The sequence below is a fragment of the Podarcis pityusensis genome, assembly GCF_964106645.2.
Source record: "Podarcis pityusensis genome assembly, chromosome: 7".
NCBI classification, from domain to species: Eukaryota; Metazoa; Chordata; class Lepidosauria; order Squamata; family Lacertidae; genus Podarcis; species Podarcis pityusensis.
The window spans coordinates 63064151-63085483 of NC_138031.1; the positions used below are offsets into that span (position 1 = coordinate 63064151).

At 43.4% G+C, this 21333-nt stretch overlaps 1 protein-coding gene across 1 annotated transcript in view; it reads left to right on the forward strand.

Moving 5' to 3' along the window:
- Positions 1-21333, forward strand: part of ELOVL2 (ELOVL fatty acid elongase 2) — a 50951-nt gene that overhangs the window by 19950 nt on the left and 9668 nt on the right. The window contains exons 2-5 of the mRNA XM_081015010.1: positions 4348-4411; positions 7431-7618; positions 16272-16349; positions 20404-20575. Of these exons, the coding sequence (XP_080871136.1) occupies positions 4348-4411; positions 7431-7618; positions 16272-16349; positions 20404-20575 (502 nt within the window). The remainder of the gene's footprint in view (positions 1-4347; positions 4412-7430; positions 7619-16271; positions 16350-20403; positions 20576-21333) is intronic.

Sequence of the window (21333 nt, forward strand, 5' to 3'; positions counted from 1 at the left end):
ACTTAAAAAAAACCCACATCCTTCTTACGTGATCCTGTCTCTTTTTTCTCCCCTCATATCTCAGGAGATATTATATGCTCAGTCATGTGGGAAATAGTTCTGTTGTTACATAACTTTTCCTTCCAATGTGTATAAAATAAAAACTCCATATAGTAAGTCTTCATCTCTGAGATTGAGGAAATGACCTGAGTATGACACATCTCCCTGCACCTTACTTATACTAAGATTAATGTTTTCAGTTCTCTGAGAGCTGGTCTAGATGGAGGAGGGAACTTTTCAGAGAGATTTTGCCATGGTGGAATACTGCCAGATCATATAACGCTGGTTCACACATGCACACCTGTCATTTGATGACTGTGCCATCAAGTGATAACTTGCATGTGTGTGTGAATAGACCATCATGGATCTGAAGCCATACCACATATAGAACATTATTGTGATCCTGTGTCACTTTAAATGCAGCATTTTCAGATGGAGTCAGTTCACACATTCAGCATCAGCTGCATCAAGTGTTGCTGGGTAATCAAATAATGGGAAATAAAGTAATAATTCATAAGATAGCTGCAATCCTTACAGCAACATCACAAAATGAATCAAAATTGGTAGTCCCCATATTGTAGAAAGGCTGAGACAGAGAGAGCAGCTTGTCTAAGGGCACCTAATGAGTTCATGGAAAGGTGAGAAATGAGCTGGGGACTTCCTTCTTTGCATCTCAGTCTCTTCTCTGCTGTGCAATGCCAAGTAGCTTAGTATTGCAGTCACAGCAATTACACTAAATTCAACAAGTTCACTCATTAACAAGGACTGAAGGGAAAGCAGCAGTTGTATAGATTTCGTTCACACCAAAAAAAAACCCAAAAAAACAAAAAAAAAAAAAGCTTGATGGAAAATAATTTCATGTGGTTAATGTGCACAGCAAGTGAAAATAGCATTTTTACAGGAAAGCCTCTTAGATGCAGAAGTTTTTCTTCCCAACGAATTCCCCTTTTGTATTTCCCAACCTTCATCCACCAGTACCAATAAACCAACATGTCCCTCATATGTATTAAAATTCAGCCTTGGGCAGAGATTTGTCCACTGGCATTAGAATTCATGTTAATAGTGATATTGTTCCTATTTTGTGTAAATACCACTTATGTTACCTAATAATAAATTCAAGCTTTTGTGCTTTGATTTTACATTTGTTATAAGCCACATAGAGATGAACAAAATATTGTTACATTTCTAAAATGTCATGTTAAAACTTTGGACAATGGGATCTCTGTGAAACAGAAGCAGTAAGAGAAGGCTAAAGTTGAGGTTCTCTGTTTTCTCACACTCCATGCTTCCTGACTCAGCTCCTCATCTGAAACTATTTTTTGTTGAAACCAGCTAGCCTTGTGAACACAGTTCCCTGATAAGTTTTAGTATGATAGACATATTTGGAAATTTGTATTTATCACATTTGCACCTTACATTTCTAGGTGTACATTTAAAATGTTTTAATAGTAATGTAGGGCAGCTGCAGGCAAATGTTTCAACTCAAACTATTTGAAGATATATTCTTATGGATATAGGTTAAATCATCTTAAGGTTAAAGGTAAAGGACCCCTGGATGGTTAAGTCCAGTCAAAGGTGACTATGGGGTTGCTGCACTCATCTTGCTTTCAGGCCAAGGGAGCTGGCGTTTGTCCACAGACAGCTTTTCAGGTCATGTGGCCAGCATAACTAAATCGCTTCTGGCACAACAGAACACCATGACGGAAACCAGAGTGCACAGAAATGCCGCTTACCTTCCTGCCACAGTGGTACCTATTTACCTACTTGCACGGGCGTGCTTTCAAACTGCTAGGTAGGCAGGAGCTGGGACAGAGCAACAGGAGCTCACCCTGTTGTGTGGATTTGAACTGCCAACCTTCTGATCGTCAAGCCCAAGAGGCTTCAGTGGTGCCACCCGCATCCCAAATCAACTTAATAGAGCAAGTGAAAATATAGTTTTGATTGAAATGATTTCTCTTTTTCTGTTAAATCAGTAGCACTTTTGTAGAATCGGACTGGTATTTCCAACCAGATAATAGTATTAAAAAGGAGTCTCAAATTAACTATTTAGAATACAAACAGTGCATTCTGATATACAGGCTGCCCTGGGACCAATGGCATGTATACTTTGTAATGATGATTAACAGCCAAACCATGAGCTGAATGGCAGTACAATTAAATAAGAAAACTAGAAAACATACATTGGTCTCCAAATGCAACAAACCATGCCACAATCACTATACCTTTCAAAGGTACTTTAATGCTTTCCCATCTTTCAACTGAACGTATCTTCAACAGCATCTTTGGGGCATCTATCCTGCCTTTGCTTTTGTGCATGCAGATTTCACTAAACAATGCAAACTGTGTAAGTAGATCCTCTGCAGAATATGGTCTTCCCTAAAGAGTGTTTGAAGAATGCATTGATCCTATTGATACCTGTAGCTGGCAGAATTTGCACAGAAGCTTACTATGCTGACAACCCTTGTGGAAGAAGCCTGCCACTTATAACATGTTACTGCAGTACATTAAGTGCATAGGGTTGTGTCCTCCATACAGGTGGTTTCAGTAGTAGCCGAAAGGCCTGTAGGATAATGTATTAGGAGATCGTCTCAAGCTTTGCCCCCATCCTCTCGTGCTCTGTCTATTCTGTGTTCATTTTTGTGCTGTTGCATAATCATTTCGCAAATCGCTGCAGCACCTCGTTGGCTTATCTTGGTTTGTAGTATCAACATGACATTGGTGCAATGTCCTGGGTCAACTCCTGTTATGAACCACTTGTTTGCTTTTATTGATTTGCCCCCCACCCCCTCCTAACTTGTAATTTTCAGTTGCCAGCCACAGCAGATCCTGCATCTGAGCTTACATGGTGACTTGCCCGTTCAAACCCTCCATAGTGTCAGCCTGTGTTGGCAGATACTTTTGAGGCTCTTTTGCAGAAAAGAATCTCTGCCAGTCTCATCTGACCTCAGAAAAGGCAACTCCTAGCAACTAGCAAAAGAACATTTCAATCTCTCAGGATATTTTGCTGCTCGCCTAAAAGTTGCCATTCTCCTATAAAGGAATTTCAGAGGGAGACTCTGAAAGTGTGAAATAGCTGAATTATAACAGTTTGATTCTATTCATTTGGACTTGAATAGAGACAATTGCTTCCTGCTTTTACTTAGGAATGATAAGGTTATTGTGGAATCACCAGATACTGCTTTTGTGGTCATTGGGATTATTGCTCATTGGGGAGCAGTAATCAATTAAGCTTAAATAAAAAAAATCCTTCCAGTAGCACCTTTAAGACCAACTAAGTTAGTTCTTGGTATGAGCTTTCATGTGCAAGCACACTTCTTCAGTTGGTCTTAAAGGTGCTACTGGAAGGATTTTTTTTATTTTGACTATGGCAGACCAACACGGCTACCTATCTGCAATTAAGCTTATTCAGAGTAGACCCACTAACATGACTAAGTTACGTCTATTAATTTCAGTGGCTCTACTCTGAGTCTTCCTTGGAGCTTTAATTCTCACAAATAGTACCTTTTGCATTTCACTGCCACAACCTCACTGTTTACAATTCCTCCCCTCTGTACTAGTGGATCCATATATGCCTGTCAACTGAGGTTAGCACTTCATGCATAAAATGGAGAAGTTTCTAGATCGGTTTGTGCCATAATAAATCTGTTAGTCTTTAAAGTGCTTCAAGTCTCTTTGTTGTTTACCGCCAATCTTACGTTTGCATTAAGATCCTATGAAGAAGATCTCTTTTGGATCAGCCCAAGGATCCATCTTGTCCAACATTATTTTTCCAAAAATGACCACCCAGATGAAGAAATGCAGAAAGGCAACCTCTCCCTGTTGTTTGCTGCTAGTATTAGATACCCAGATGTATGTTGGTACTCCACGTGGAGGTCAATTTAGCTGTCGTGGCTGTAAAAAGGTAAAGGTAAAGGACCCCTGACCGTAGGTCCAGTCGCAAACGATTCTGGTGTTGCGGCACTCATCTTGCTTTACTGGCCGAGGGAGCCGGTGTTTGTCTGCAGACAGTTTTTCTGGGTCATGCGGCCAACATGACTAAGCGGCTTCTGGCGCAACAGAACACCGAAACCAGAGCAGCGCATGGAAACGCCATTTACCTTCCTGCCAGAGCGGTACCTATTTATCTACTTGCACTGCTGTGCTTTTGAACTGCTAGGTTGGCAGGAGCTGGGACAGAGCAACGGGAGCTCACCCTCTCGCGGGGATTTGAACCGCCAACCTTCTGATCAGCAAGCCCAAGAGATTGTACATCTCTGTAAATGAGGACATAACAAACCTGACCCTTGTTTCCTTCTGCTTTCTTTTTAGGAACATCTGAAGGCATTTGACCATGAAGTAAATGAGTTTGTGGACTATATGTTTGGAGCTAGAGGTAGGTGTTCCTTTCATGGTGCTACCAGGCTCTCCTCACCTGCACCAGCTCTGCTGGAGGGTCATTATAATATGTGTACCATGGTGATTAAAGAAAACTGGGAGATAAATGCATTTAGTTCAAAAAGAATATATAGCTGGTTCTGATAACTCCTAGTGGAATGTATAACAGGCAGCATATCTCATTTATTTACTCCCAGGGAATTCTTTTACATGACACTTCACACGCTTATAAGCTTTTTAAAATATATATATATATATATATATATATATATATATATATATATCACCCTCTTATTTCCTCATGTAATATTTTAGTTAAAGATTTGGAAGGTAGCCCTTAGTTTAAAGAAGATAGTGACACTTTTTGCTCTCCAAATTGCCAGTGCTTAAAAAAAAATCTTTCTGTTCAGAAATGCAGCTGGAGCAATTGTTCATTGTGGCTAATAAAAATCACTTGTTATAGCTCCCAAGGGACTTAAAGGTACTTAAGTCTAATGAATTCTACCTGTGCCAATTTGTTCATTTGATGAAAGGGGAAGCTTGCTTCACAGGAAGAAACCAGTGTTTCCAGTGAAAGCAAGTTGATGTGAATGACTTTTACCTGGTCATAGGAGGATACAATTGTGAAAACATTTGCTTTGTTGGCTACAACAAAAAGGGAAACTGCCAGGATTTAGTAGAACCATCAGGATTTCATTGTGGGAAGAGGAAACTACGTATTTCATATCCAGCCATTGACTAGTCCAGCTATTGACTAGGTAAGCACAGAGGGAGCATTGTGCTGTGTTGAATTTTGAGATAATTTGTGTTCTTGCTGCTTTTTAGGCAACTTAAAGAGCTTAAACAGAATATGGTGTGAAGCTAGAAACGTGAATAGGCAAAATGCTTTGTTGGGTGAGGATAAAAGTCTATTTCAACTGTAGCATTGTGTTTTAAATAGTGGCAATTCAGATGCCCCTGAGAAGCGGGGTTTGGAAGCAATAGCCCTTTGGTCTTCTTTGTCCTTATCATCTGGTGCAGAGAGGGATACCTCTGCAGATCACAGGGTTCTGTTTTGATACACTTTCTTAAAGTACAGGGTCTTGGTTTGCAACACACTTGCCTCTGTTTCCTCCTCTTACTTTTAAATAGGCTAGTGTCAAATGTGTAAAAAAATCATAGCGGATGTTTTGTTGTTGTTTGTTTCAAAAGGGTGCTTCCTTATGGGTGCTTTTACCTGGAGCTGTTACCTAGCAGGTTCAGAAGTGTAACAAGTGATCGTTGCAGCATTGCAGTCAATACGTCACAGCCACAGCAAGGACGGTATTATCCAAGTTGATTGCTAGTATAGTTTGTTGGCTTTGCACAAATAGTCACCCATATCGGGAGACTTTGAGGTAGTTATGCTTGGCATTCATCAAGGCCCGATAAACAAAAGGAAAATGCAGCATGGATAGCGGGAAGGGATGAGTCACCTTTAAAAAAAATAAATCCCTAGTCATCGACAGCTTCACTTGTGCAAAAGCTTCAGGTCAGCTACCTTAAGAAAGCGCCAAAGGCATTTAGTTGATAATGTAAGGACTTATAGCTTTACAAGGAAACGCATAAAGATTCAGGTGTGAAAGTCCAAGCTTAGAATAGAAATGAACTGATGCTTTGCCACAGCTACCCAGGGTGTGTGCAATCGACAATATTTGTGGTTTGGGGACAATAAATAATGGGGATCAGATACTGGCCAGGTGACTCTGTAATAATAATTATTAAGCAGAGCCCCACTTGCTATGGTCAAATAAGGTATGATCTTATTTTTCTGGTTCTAAGCTTCCTTCTTGTTCTCTTAGAGTAACTTCTAACTTAGGCATGGCCAAACGTGGCCTTCCAGATGTTTTGGGACTACAACTCCCATCATCCCTGGCTAACAGGACCAGTGGTCAGGGGTGGTGGGAATTGTAGTCCCAAAACATCTGGAGGGCCAAGTTTGGCCATGCCTGTTCTAACTGAATCATCATACACAGGTGTTAACTCTTGCTTTGATTTGTGAAGCTTATTGGTTTGTTATCTTTTGTTGTACCAATAACCTTTCAATTATTTTTATTTATTTATTTCCCGCCCTTCACCCTAAGTTCCAAGGGTGGGTCACAGCATTAAAAGACAACATTAAAAACAATGTAAAACTATGGGCATAAAAATAAGGTGGGTCTTACCATTCACCTGTGAATAGTTTGACTGAAATTGACAGCACTTCATTAGGCCTTAACCTGCCTACTGGAAGGCATAACTGCCAGTTTAGGACATACTTATGTTTGCATCCAGGAACGATGAATGCCTCTTATGGTTCTTAAGCTATTCTGGTTCTGGACAGTGTACTGCTGTGTGAAAAAAGACATTGTAGAAGGTGACTTCTTCTAACAAATGGTAATAATGATTAAAAAAAATCAAAGGCTTATATTCTAAGCATTATACAATCTGATCGTTTATTGGGGTTTCGGTAATGTGCAAATATATTGGATGACATCCAGTGATGTCTGCCCACCTCCACAGCAGAAATCTGCTTGTGCATTCTCTCTTTCCCCCCCTCCAACTCCCTTTTGTGCCCCCAAACTCTGCTCTGGATAGTCCTTCAGCCCTCTGGAGCAGATTTTGGGGGCACATGGGTTCTGTAGGGGGTTGAGAAGCGAGAGAAGCCCTGTTGCACAAAAAGACACTTGCTTGTGCTATTTCAGTTCTCACCCATTAAATTTAACTGAATAATCAGCTGTTATTTATTAAAAATTGTATGTACCACCCTTCATCCATAGATGTCAGGACGGTTCACAACATAAAAGTACTAGGGGCAGGGGACATAATAAAAACAAGAGCAAGAACAAACTAAAAACCCCACATTATAAGAGCATCCTAGGAGAAGGTTGTAAAGACTGGAGGGTGGGTATTACTGGGAGACTGAAAAGGTGTTGGTCGCCCATTGAATGACTGTATTGAATAAGAAATATTTATATGTGCATTTATATGAGGCTTTTTGCTTTGCTTTGTTTCTTCAGATCCCAGGGTCAGAGGATGGCTCATGCTGGATTCTTACTTGCCCACTTTTTCCCTCACTGTTGCGTATCTTCTCTTCATATGGCTGGGTACCACATTTATGAAGAACAGGCCTGCTCTGTCACTCAGGGGTCTTCTCATTGTATATAACCTTGGAGTCACCATGCTTTCGTTTTACATGCTTATAGAGGTGAGTCTTTTCAGCGTTGGCCCAGTTTTGTTGTTGGTCTCCGAGTTGAACAGATTGGGCAGTTTGATAAAATTGCTTTCCACAGGTCATATTTTCTGAGAATCCTAGTGTTTTACTTTCTATATTTTGCTCTTTATTTTCACCAGTATCACATGGCTCACCTGCCTGAGCCATCCAGACATGCACAGTTTGAATCATTCCTTGCTCTACATTCAGGGTGCATCTATTGCTCCTGCTTCCATAGTTGATCTTCTGTGATCTCAGTGATCTTATAGAAGCTTTATTGAAACATATGTGCAAGGACTGGACTAGGTGACATTCTGGTGACTTCTAGAAATGAGTCTGTAATGGACTATATTTTGAAGAAGCATGAACATAAGAGGTGCCTAACATTACCATTTTTTAGTCATTTGTTTTACAAAAGAGAGGAAAAGAGGGAGGATCTGAAGCACTATCGCCGAAGGGCACACATTATACACAAATTATGTACAAAACAAGCCCCAGTGGACACTTTTCTGCACTGGGAGAAGCTCATTTTGAGCAGAGGGGCCATGCATAACTTTTTTTCTCCACACTGCAAAACAAAAGCAAAAACAAACCCACACAATGCTTTCTTCCTCCCTGCATTCCAAGCATTTAAATTTGACTCTGGCAGGCAGGGTGGGGGGTGGAATCTAGAACCTCTCCCCAGGCTGAGAGTCATTACCGTATATTAGGTAACACATGGCCAGAGTAATAATATCTTCCTGTTTAGCTAAGGCTGCAGTCTGAACCCCATTTACTGGTGGAGTAAGACACAATGAATTCAATAAGGCTTACATTTGAGTAGTCAGGGTTAGGACTGCGCTGAACATCTGTGCTGGTGGTAGTGTTTTTAACAGGTCAACCACTAGTCCAGTTAAACTGTGATGGTTGCCTTCAGAACATGTGGGAAGTGGCAGTTCTCATATGAAAACCCATGACCGCATGAGGAGGATCAGGAGTCTCCTTTCCAGAAATCCCATTATTCAGGTTGCCAGAGACAAATACCTCTGACTCAGGTGTGCCACTGGATGCCAAGATGTTGCAAATCCTTCAGGCAGCTTCTGAACATATAAAGGCAGGCCAGTGAATGTGAGCGACTACATGTTTATTGTGTAGCTCCATTTGGTTTTTTCAGGCGCCCCCCTCACTTCTTGGCGTGGGACTGTTTGCCCATGTTTGACAGTCACCACATTGTCAGTATTGGAGCATCAACCCTATTTTGGATATTTACTGTAGCATATACAGTAACTTCCGCTGTGTTCAAGTATTTGAGGTCTCTGGCAGTGGCGTAGCGTGGGGGGTGCAGGGGGGGCCGGCCGCACCGGGCGCAACATCTGGGGGGGGGGCGCTCGCACTCGCAGCTCTCTGCCCCTACCTGGCTCACTCACTCTCTCTCACTGCAGTGCTGGCTGTGCGAATCCGACCTGAGCCACTGGGTCACCGCCCACTGTGGAGGGGGTGGGTGCCAGGCGTGCGGTGCGGAGAGAGAGCGAGGAACTATCTGGGGGAGGGACAGTGCAGCAGCTGCCCATCGCAGCGCTGAGCGCGGGAGAGAACCACACCAGACCAGCCCAGGCAGCAGCAAGAAGAAGCTGGCAGCGGTGGCAGGTTAGGGGTTAGGGGGCGCAAATTACTTGCCTTGCCCCGGGTTAGGGGGCACAAATTCCTTGCCTTGCCCCGGGTGCTGACAACCCACGCTACACCGCTGGTCTCTGGGGCACGCTAGCTGCAGTCTTTAAGTACGGGCTGCATTATATCTCAGCAGCCCATCTAAAACCACGGATTAAACAGTGGCTCTTCGAAGATCATCTAAAAATAGGCAACCTACATAGAAAGCAGGGCTTCAGTGAAGCAGGAACTCTGGAGTGCTGGGTTTTCTCTAACTTCCTGAACAAAGAGAAATGCAGGGCCTTGTCTCTCTCCCCACCCTCCACCTCCAGCTTTTGCTTGCAGGATCTGTTCTGGTTCTTTCCATGGATCCCTCCTAATCCATCTGAAAAGAAGCAGACTTCACCTCTTAGCCAAAACCCAAGGCTTTGGTTTCAATAAACCCTTTGCTTATGCTAAACAGAAGAGTCTTGCCTCATCCTCAGGTTCTAAGGCAATTCCTACAAGCATCCAAGCTTAGTACATAACAGGAATAGAGCTGGCAGGGAAACCCCAATAGCCTATACCAAACCTTTCTTGGGTCCTCAGCCAGCTCAGATCACACCTGCAGTGCATGGTGTAATAAACCAACATCTGTCCTTATTCCCTTATGGGGAACACAAGAGGCCTTAGAGTCCTTTGTAGGTTCTCCAGAGGCCAACCAGAGAATTTTGAGAAGCAAAGCAGCTCGTAAGCCTGATCTGTTGCAACAGGGTGCTCCCCTCACACGCAGGAAAGGAGAAGGACACTGAGCAAAGGTGTGCCTGCCCTTATATAGACATTTTAAATTGCCCGCCCTGGAGTCCAAGACCACCCCCAGAAACCTCATACCTACATCACAGAAAGGGCAGTCTACAACAGAAATCTGAGTGCGTTGTTTATCTCCTGTCTAGCAGACCTGTTAATGGTCACTTGATTGGATACCCTGGGGAGCCTGGCCAGTCTTTTGTAATGACAAATACTTCGTTCCTGAGCCAGGTCACAGGCTCATCCTATTCATACACAGACATACCCGTAAGACAGGATTTGTGAAGGAAAAGACAATGGGGAGGCTTTTCCATTTTCCTTCAACCTTGCAGAGAAAACATTTGGTCAGTTTGGGAGTCAAAATGGTTTCAGGGCTGTTTTCCTGTGCTGCTTCAGACATGTGGTTTATATATTTATGTACGTGTTTGCTTGGTACATTTATGAACATTTATTATATAAGACCTTATTTTTTATTTCAATGGCCTCCAGTGTGGTTGCATGTGGAGCTTCATTTACATATGCAGACACACTCCCATCAAATTCAGAGAGCTGTGAAGCAGTTGCACATGAGGGTGTTTGTATTCATATGCGGTACTTGAGTTGTATGCTTGGACTGTTGTCATGGAGTTCTTGCCGGGTTGCAGTGGCTATTTTGGGCCTGTTCACTTTGCTTGAACTTCTCCTTCAGATAACTTTGCCAGGTCTTCTTTCAAGCCACCCAGTAAAAGTATATATACTGCCATCTTCAGCATAGTTTCACTTCCCCATGTCAATATTCGGAAGTGACTTCAAATTAAGGGTGTTTTCTTTCCCATATTCCCACATATATTCAAACAGGCAGGATAATTATGCTTAGAACAAAGCTGCCATTGTGAGCAGAGTCTATTTATACTTGAATTGTCAAACAGAGGCCATTTACTCATATTACAATGGAGATTTGTTCATTAGGTTATACGAGTGGAGGTAATTTGTCCCCTAAAATTAAATATCAGGATGTTTTGCTGTTGTGCAGAATTTTGCAGTATTTCATTATTCAGGAACTAATGACAAAACATAACTATACATCATGATAGCTGAGATAACATGCTACAAATATGCTTATAAAAATTATTATTATTTGTACCCTGCCCATCTGACTGGGTTTCCACAGCCACTCTGGGTGGCTTCCAACATACATAAAAACGTAATAAAACATTAAACATTTAAAAAGCTTCCCTATACAGAGCTGCCTTCAGGAAATAATAATAATCATTTATTATGGATTGTGTGCTACAACTTATGAAGGGATGTTGTCACAAAACAAAACGCTGTTCTACCATTGAAGGGGTGTTAAGATAGCTTTTTAGAAACAGACAAATGTTTAAGACTGGACACTTAAGATGCAGCCATGAATGTACTTTTCTGGTGATTTAAAAACTAAGGTCTAAAGCTGTCATTCAGATATCACTTGCTCCTGCAGCACTGGGCTACAGTGGTACCTCGGGTTAAGTACTTAATTCATTCCGGAGGTCCGTTCTTAACCTGAAACTGTTCTTAACCTGAAGCACCACTTTAGCTAATGGGGCTTCCTGCTGCTGCCATGCTGCCGGAGCATGATTTCTGTTCTCATCCTGAAGCAAAGTTCTTAACCAGAGGTACTATTTCTGGGTTAGCGGAGTCTGTAACCTGAAGCGTATGTAACCTGAAGCGTATGTAACCCGAGGTACCACTGTATAGGTATTCTGGGTACCTGGCAGGATCACAAGATCACCCACACGGTCACAACTAAGAAATTTAGACTGGGATGGTTGAAATTAGGATGCAGGGAAAGAGTGGAAAGAAAGACTGATGGGAAGGCAAGCAGAGAATGAGGCAAGAGAACCAGCCACACAGGTAAGGGCAGAAGGTAGCCTCTAATCTGTAAGCATTTGTATCCTGTCCAGCTTCGGAATGCACAGTGGCAAGTTCGATGCACTTCTGGGGGAACAGGGAGCTTTAGTTTCCTTTCACTCTCTGAATTAGCCAACCAGTATAGCTTGAAGTTTGGCAGATTCTTAATAAACTGCATGCTGAATCAGCGCAGGTATGCAGCCTTGCGTTAGATGATGGGAAATAAATATTACTGACTCAGAGTCACACTCTCTCCAACCGCTTGCAAAAGACATAACTTGTGCAGTGTTCTAGGGCTGTGGTTATGTTTGCAATAGTTCCTATGGTGAATTTTGCAGGTGGCCTGCCCTACTTCGTTAGTGTCTCTGGTTTTAGTGGGGAATAAGTAGCTTGCACCTCTTTGTGGTATGCAAAAGCAATTTGCCCTAATAAAAAGGGGTAACACTCAGACAATTCAGAAGTGAAGACTTGCTTGTCTATTTAACCCTCTCAAATAAATTCTGATGCAGTACATTCCATACTGCAGCCTTTGCCAGCTGGGCACCGACCAGGTGTTTTGGACTACACTTCTTTCAACCCCCAATCCAAAACCTCTGGAGAGTATCAGCCATCAAGTTGGCAAAGGCTTCCTTACAGCCACAGAAGACGCATCCCTAGCATAGAGGAAACTGGTGGAATGTAACAAATGGGGAGAGAGCAGGTGTTTCTTTGTAGAATTAGTAGGATTGTAGCTTTATCAGGCCCTTAAATGGGACCTCCTAGCTCTGTTTTGAAGACAAAGTCCCCAGCCTTCTTGCCTGCCTTCGTGACCTCACACCACCCTGCAAGCGAGTGAAATGATATGCAGGCTGCTCTAATGAATAAGAAATCTATGCTCCTTCAGTTTCCATCAAATATATTTGTCGGTATGCAGTGGTCACGTTACTCTTCCCATCTGCCTCTCCTGCACTCAGCTAGGTGCAAGCCACTGCTCTCCGGATTATTCTGACTGCAGACATGTGACATTTCAGAGTTAAAGGGACTGTGTTTGATAATGACCGATTTCATTAACTCCCTGGATTGGCAGAGTAAAGGTATAATTCCTAAAAAAATTGCTGCAGTCCAGTCCACCCTCAGCTCGATTTCAGTGTTTCCACATCTGCAGTGCTGAGTGGATCCTTTTGACTTGTCATCTTCTAAGTTGGAACATCAGTGAGTTACTTTTGTAAAGAAAACAGGGTTGTTTGCCTTTCAACTCTTGAAACAGAAGTCTTGGGGTTTTCCCAGACACTGGGGGGGGGGGGACAACCTATTCACCCTCCCACTATGCTCTGAGCAGGCAGTATTTAGAATAAACTAAATGTTAGATTTAAAAAATAAAATAAAATAATGCCTACAGCAATACAAGGTGATGATGAAGGGCAAAAGAGATAGAGTTGTTGAAGGTCGCCGCTTTGTTTTATTAAGTGAAAGTTTCTCAAATGTGTTAGCACGTAGTGTGCCTTTGAGTAAGGATATCTGTCTTCTGCTTCCAAAGAGAGGACAAGTGAAAAGCTGCTCAGGCAAATAGCCAGCGTAAGGAATTACTAATGGGCAATATCAGTTTCAGCTCTGGCAGCAGAGTAAGTGCAGTGCTCAGTTATGTTTGTCATGCTATTACCAACTGGAGTTCACCAATTGCACTGTTGTGGAAAGTGATGAGAGTTGGAAATGAGTTGCAAGCCCTTGGCAATTAGTAACTGGCATTGAGCTTTGCAATTAGCATCAAGAACCTGGCTTTCAAGAGCCCTGCAGGCCTTAAAAAAAGGAATACAGTACCTTGCTTTAGTAAAGCATGGTTTGGCAGCGCACACCTATACATGCACACCTATACATGGGAAGTCCCATTCTTTCCAATGGGGCTTACTCCCAGGTAAGTATGTGCAGGATTGCTGCCAGTAAGGCATCTATACATACATGCATCCTTAAAAGAAGGATGCTATGGTTAAAAGGGCTCTGTTGGCTTTCTTAGCAGTAATGGCAGCAGGGGTACTGCAGCAGCAGAATAAAACCAATCTTTAGAACAGGTATGAGGAAACCTCAGCCCCTGGTGGGACTGAATTCAGTCATTTGAGTCTATCTAGCTAATGCTTCTTCCTTGCCTGGATGGAAGCTAGAGAGGGGTGTCTCAGTGTGTGCATAGGTGAGCCTGCTATGCCAAGGTAAAATTTACATCTGTTGCTCCGCTTTCTTTTCACTTTGACCCCACCTTCCACTAGCATATGCCCCGTCCCGGGTGACAACTCCTAGGGGCCTTGGTCCCTTTCCTGCCCCCCGTAAAATATTTGAGAGGGCCAGGCCCTGCCAAAGCTGATGGAAATTGCCATTCAATTGGTGTCATAGCTGTCAACTTTCAGATTTGAAAATAAGGGATCAGCAGCCTCACCTGTCCCGGGGACAGTCTACGGGATGTCTAACAATCCGGGATGGCAATGGGAAGCAGTGGGAAACGGCGCTGAATAAGGGAATTTCCCGCAAAAAAAGGGAAGGTTGACAGCTATGATTGCTGTGTGTGCGCTGCATCTTGTGATTGATTATGTGGGTTGGGGCTTACCTGCCCCCCTGTTTTATTCAAGTTGGCACCCCTGCCCCCCACCGTCCCCAAAGGTTGCCCAGAAAGGAATGTGACCCAAGTGGAATCTAGACACATATAAAAAAAGCTGTGAAAATGCTTTTTTTTAAAAACCGTTTTGAAAAATATATTGAATTTGCCGTATCTCGCCATCACCAGCTAGTGTCACATTTGTATAATGCACCTTACAACACACCTAAAACATTTATTTGCAGCTGCATAGCTGAGTCCCTTCAGTCTGGAAAAAGGTTCCTCACCCCCTACTTCAGAGGCCAGTATTTAGAATTTCATCCATAATGTTATAAAATGCCAATGAAGAAGTTTCAGAAGTCGTGTAGTGGCTGGAGACACATATTTCCCTTTTCTTTTTTCTAGACAGTTAAATGTGAGGTGACAGAGAGCTTCTTACGCTGCAGGCATTCACCATTTTGTGCCTCATTCCCATTGAAACTGATTTGCAGGGGGGTATTTTGCATTAAACGTGCATTCAACATTTCCACCACTTCTGCTCCAATCTAGTCCCGCTCTTTGAATTGTAAGCATGTTTTTTTCCAGTTTTTCTGGGCAGGCAAAGGAAATGAGTGGCAACACTGTGGGCAACAATGGCTCTGTCACAGAAATATAGGGAGAGTCAATGGTTATGCAAGCTGTCTTAAAAAAAAAAAAAGAACCCTGCAACATGTTTGTAAAGAACTACTACGATTCCACCAAGGAGGAAGGGGTTCATGCCTGTCTTTCATACCTTCTTCAGCTCCTTTAATAATTATTGCTTGTCTTTTAGAGGAATGCCCATTTTCTTCTGAGCTTACAAAGCTGAACTTACAAAGCAATATTGCTTTTTCTAATCCTGCATACTGCACATGTAAACATACTTCCTTAGGGATCAGGTTAACACATGCAAAGTAGTTCTTCATGTAAGGGGGGGAATCAAGAGTGCAGAGGCAGTTTTCCCCACATTGGGCCCTGACATGAAAGCTGTGACAGGGTCCTATAGTTCTTCCTCCTCCCCAAAACCTACTAAGCTTTTTTCTAGCTTTGGGAAGGAGCAGGGAGGGCTCTAGGACCCTGCCCGAGCCCTCACACCTCCTTCCCAAAGTCCAAACAGCAGAAGGCCTGGAGGGGGGGCACCAAATTTTGGCCTAGCTCAGGGCACCATAGTACCAAAGGCTGCCCCTGGAGACTGGGATGATTCCTGAATGCAGGTAGACACATTCAGTCTGCTGTTACATGCAGGAATCTCTAGATCAGCACCATTATTTTGAGTGATGGGTGAAATGCTTAATACGAATAGTTTGAAACATTGCTTGTAGGTCGAAGGTTGGATTAGATCTGAGCAGAGCTCATAGTGGTGATTACCCCCCCCAAACTGAAAATTCAGACTTAGTTACCTTTAATTAACCAATGGGACTTCAGTAATGAAGAAGTCATCTCATTGATTTCCTTGGGATCTAAGACTGACTTAGTCTGACTCAGACACAAAGTAGATATTTATTTAGGGTGTTAGTTTAGTAGTGAGACTACGTTTGAAATTTTTGAAGATACCTGCCATTTTGTTCCTGGTGATTTTTGTTGTTGTTCTTTCATGATTTTAAATTCCCCTCCCATACTTATAATTTTGCACATCTTTATTTATGAGAACAGGGGTTTAAATTTGTTACCATGCGTAAAGCTGAAAGCTGTTTACCCTTCAAAACCCCACATGCTTGCAGTGATTAATAATTATTAACAATGGGAAATTCTATTCGGAGTAACAGAATCTGTTTTCTTCTTCTCCAGCTAATTCTTGCCACTTGGGAAGGAGGTTATAACTTACAATGTCAAAACCTGACCAGTGCAGGAGAAGCCGACATCCGGGTAAGAAACAAAAAGCAACCCAAGAACTGAAAGGTGGCTGTGAGGCTGGAAGGAGTCATATTCCAAAATATCTTGAAGGCACCAGGCTGGCAAAGACTAGGCTAGCCTCACCTTAATGTCTCCCAGTTCTTTCTTAGGCTGTATTCATGTATACACACTTAGCTTAGGGGCAAGTCCCACTGAACTCAATTGGGCTTCCTTCTGGATAGGTATATAGAGGACTGCACCATTGCCACATTTCTATACCTTGGTAGAATTTTTTTTTAAATGCATTTATCATTCTATGGCTAATCTTTAACTCTGTCTTTTAAATTTTGTCCATTGGGGTGGGTTTGTTTGTTTGTTTGAGGCTGTTTTTTCACATGACGATCTCTTTGGTGTACAGCTTACGCTGGTGCTTTTTAATGGGAAAATTCAAGCAAGCATTTCCTAAAAATAGTTTTTCAAAAGGAAAAAGCTTACAACCTTCTGCAGCTAAAAGAGGCTATTCCACCCCCCTTCAAAATTAAGAAAATGCTTCCTACCTCTCCATGTATCTCTTCTCATGCTGCGCCTTCTTCAGCAGCTGTCTGGATTCAGCCAGGACCCAATTCTAGAAAAGAAGCTATGTTTTTCTTCTCTTTCCCTTTTTGCACTATTTACATGCCTGGTAGCGAAAGCTGGAATCGGAGAGTAGCCATAAAGAAACTGCCTATCAAACTTGTATGTGTATGTGGGTCTGTGTATATCTCTCTCTGTATACTCTTTATATCTTTAATCTTAGAGTTCTAAGTGAGACAAGAAAAAGAACTGGCACGAAAGGTATTCTTCTAACTGCAATTGCCGATTTCACTTCCCTCTGAACTTTCCTCCCAAAAGCCTTGGTGCTGAATTCACATTAGATGCTTTTACTCTTGGCTTGCTGTTTCTGCTCCTCCAGATTCAAAGGCACTATTCACATGCATAGAATCATAGAATTGTAGAGTTGGAAGGGACCCCCAAGAGTCATCTAGTCCAGCCCCCCCCCTTAGCAATGCAGGAATCTCAGCTAGATCACACGTGAGAGATGGTTGTCCAACCTCTGCTTAAAAACCTCCAAGGTTTTTCACCTCCAAACCTGCCTATTTCCAGACTCAAGAATTGGCATTGAAGACAACGCTCCTGGGTTGAGCCTGTGTGCGTCTTGACGCAAACCAAGTTGTAGGAGAGGGGTAGGGAATTACTTTATAAGAAGAAAGGGAGTACAGTTGTTGGGGTAGGCGGCGTGGGGAAGCATTTTTATGAAGATTAGTTGGAGGGGAAATGAGGCAGGGGGAGCTAGGCATAGACTGTTGCATAGACAGGAACAGAGCCATAGGTCAGTGGGTAGCACATCTGCTAGGCATGCAGAAGAACCCTGCTCCAGTCCCCAGCATCTTCAGGCAATGCCTGGAGACTTCAGCCTGAGACCCCCGAGAGCCACCACCAGTTAGTGTAACTAACATTGAGCTAAAGCAGGGCTCCCCAAACTTGGATCTCCAGCTGTTTTTGGACTACAGCTCCCATCGTCCCTAGCTAGCAAAAACTAGTGGTCAGGGATGATGGGAATTGTAGTCCAGAAACAACGGGAGACCCAAATTTGGGAAACCCTGAGCTAGAGGAACCCACAAGTCTGGTTCAGTAAAGGTAGCTTCCTATGGATTTTCTAGCAACAAGTGGCGTCAGGGCTGGCCCTAACGTTAGGTGAAGTGCTTGTTTCCGGCAGCAAATGATCACCCTCCCTGCTGCTTCCCATCCTCCCCCAATTCAGCTTCATTGAGGGCAGAGTGCAGGAGTGCAGCTGGTGGTGATGAGGCTGGTGGTATCTCTGTACCTTCCCCTGGTGTTGCTGGTGGCAATGCTATGACTGTATTGTGGTGGAGCTGCGGCTGTAGGCTCAGACTGCTGGTCTGGGTGGCGCAAGCACTGAGGAGCCATCTCTGCTGATCTTCTGCCCACTGCGTTTCGGGGAAGTGTCTGTGACCTGTGCTGTTTCCCCTCCAAAAGTTGAGCAACTAGCTCAGTTGAAGTTAAGGTGACCCAGATGAAAGGCAGTGTTTGGCATAGCAAGGGCTCTCCTTAAAACAAAAAACAAATGAACCACCCTCTCTGATGTTTGCTTGCCTGCCTGTGCTTTTAACATATCAGTACTTGGTCCCCAGGCAGTTGGCTTAACTGAATTATGCACTCAGGGCACAGCTAAACTCTGGAATTTGGTACCTAGAAGAAGTGATGGTGCTTCTAGATGGATGCTTATTGTGCAAATACATGCAGGGTTGTTGTCCCTGCTCCCCTCCCCCAGCATTCAAATGAGTGAATGCAAAGGACGGTCCCTATTATCTCCAATGAAATCTTAAGAGTGGACAGTGTTGGACTAGAACTTGGAAGACAGAAGTTCAAATTCCCACTCAGCCATGGGTAACCTTGGGCTAGTCAATGACTCTTAGTCTTAATCATATGTGCCAAGTTATGCTTGACGTTGGGGAGCTTTGTCACGTGCACGTGATGTCACAAGTGCAGCACACACGTGTGACATCACAAGTGTCAGGAGGAGGCCTCGAGGCTGACAGGGCCTCCATCACCATAGAGAGGCCCAACATCACTACATGGAGGCCTAGCGGGGCCCTCTGCCACTGCAGGGAGGCCTGACAAGGCCTGCAGCAGCCAAGACCCTCAATATTGGGAGGGGAAGGGCTCAGCCCCGTCCCCACATATTTCAGGGGGGCTCAGGTATCCTCAGCCCCATAGAGTTGGCACCTATGGCCTTAGCTCCCTCATGAGACTGTTGAGAGGATAAAATGGGGAAGGGGAGAACCTTGAGCTCCTCAGAGGAAAGGTGGAATATAAAATCAATTAAATGCCATAGTAGAGATTTAATGTACTTATAGCTCTCCTTTCTCCCAAGCTGGGATTCAAGGAGATATGCCACCTGTCAAAATATGGTACACGGCACTCTTGTACCACAGAAACTTAGTCTGGCAGAACAGGGAGAGAGTAAGTAAATAAATACTGCACAAACAATTTGCCCCAACATAAGGGAGCCTCTGATTATAGCAAGCACGTTCTTTGTAAGCTGAGAACATTGTATTTACTCCCACCGTGTGTAAGAATTTCTCCACAGTCAATGGCATGCAGGGCCATATGTAAATGCCTCGCACAATTTACTTGTTCTGCTCAATTCATTATCCATTATTGGAGCCTGATACCCTGTTGCAAAGCCCACCATGAATTGCATAGTTCTGAAGCTAGATCGTGATTCTGAGGAGTAATTTGGAAGCCTTGCTGAGAAAATGCAAAGGAGAGAGGGCATTAATAAACAACAGCTGCTCAGGGACTCAGTATTGCATACTAAGCAGGTTCCTTTTCTAAGACAGGAATTGTAGTTGCTCAGAATTAAATCCCACTGGAATCTACGAGGATTACTTCCAATGGCTTGTGTTTAAGACTACCTCTAGGAACGAAGTCTGAATCTGTTGCACTCTCTGGGCTTGTGCACACTGCTCTTTCCAGACATGGTCCATGCTTAAAAGCTCTGTGTTTGGGAACCCTTTTGTTTGCTCTTTAAAACCCCCTCTTTGAAGCTCAATTGGAGTGAACAGCAACCCGCAGAAAACCTGAATTGATGTTTGCTGTGATTGAGCACTAAAATGTGAATTTTCATGGAGAAAACGCCAAGGCAAAAAGCAAAGCTAGGACACAGAGCTTTTAAGTGCAGACCTGTGCCTGTAAAGAGTAAGCCCCATGGAATACGGGGGGAGAGGGGGCTTGCATCTGCATAGGACCAGGCAGCACCCAATTTTGGATTACTGTAAGCCACATATGGGAAATCTGAGGCAGTCCAGATGTCGATGGACTACAACTCCTCTCAGCCAATGGCCAGGGATGGTGGAAGTGGAAGCCCAACAACAGTTTGAGAAGGGCAGGTTCATCGCCCCTGTTTTAAGCCATAGGAAAATATCTTAAATCTGAGTTTTGCCTGACTAAAGGATTATTCAAGGATAGCAGAACATGTTCCTCCAAGAAGAGAGATATTAATTCATCTGTCTTGTTCCTGCAGGTGGCCAAGGTGTTGTGGTGGTATTACTTCTCCAAAGTCATTGAATTTGCTGACACGATGTTCTTTGTTCTGCGGAAGAAAAACAGTCAGATTACTTTCCTTCACGTTTATCATCACGCCACTATGTTTAACATCTGGTGGTGTGTCATGAACTGGATACCTTGCGGACAAAGTTAGTATTCGGAGACGCGGACTTAAAATGTAACCAAGCAACATACCTAGAGTACCTTTATATATGATAGATCTAACAGCAGATCTATGCAGTCCTGCCATTTGGGGGAAAGTGGAGGTGAATCTCATTTAGTAAACGAACAAAATGTTGAGTAAGCTGTCAGGCACACTCTCTGTCTGAAGTAAACACACAGCAGCAACTCAGTTGCCATTTTGTTTTTTTGAAATGTTCTGCTGCATTTAGTATATTGTAGAATCTACCTCAGACACCTCCTGTATCCTGCAGATGATGTGATGGATTAAAGTGTGCAGAACAGCTAGAATACTGCAGCACATTCCTTGAGATCACTAGTTCAAATCTTACATGCATACCATCCCGATCTTGGGTTGTGAGCATTGCGCAGAAGCCCCTGCTTCTTCCTTTTTGAGTCTCTTTTGTGCAAAGAGAAATACTGAGGATGCAATAATTTTCTGTAGTCCTCTGGCACAGCAAAGGTTGGAGGGGACTCATAGATATATTTTCCCCTTGTAGTGAGGTGAAGTAAAGGAAATGACTCTGAGCTAATTAGCCACGGGTGGCGCTGTGGGTTAAACCATAGAGCCTAGGACTTGCCGATCAGAAGGTCAGCGATTCGAATCCCCGTGAGGGGGTGAGCTCCCATTGCTCGGTCCCTGCTCCTGCCAACCTAGCAGTTCAAAAGCACGTCAAAGTGCAAGTAGATAAATAGGTACCACTCTGGCAGGAAGGTAAACGGCGTT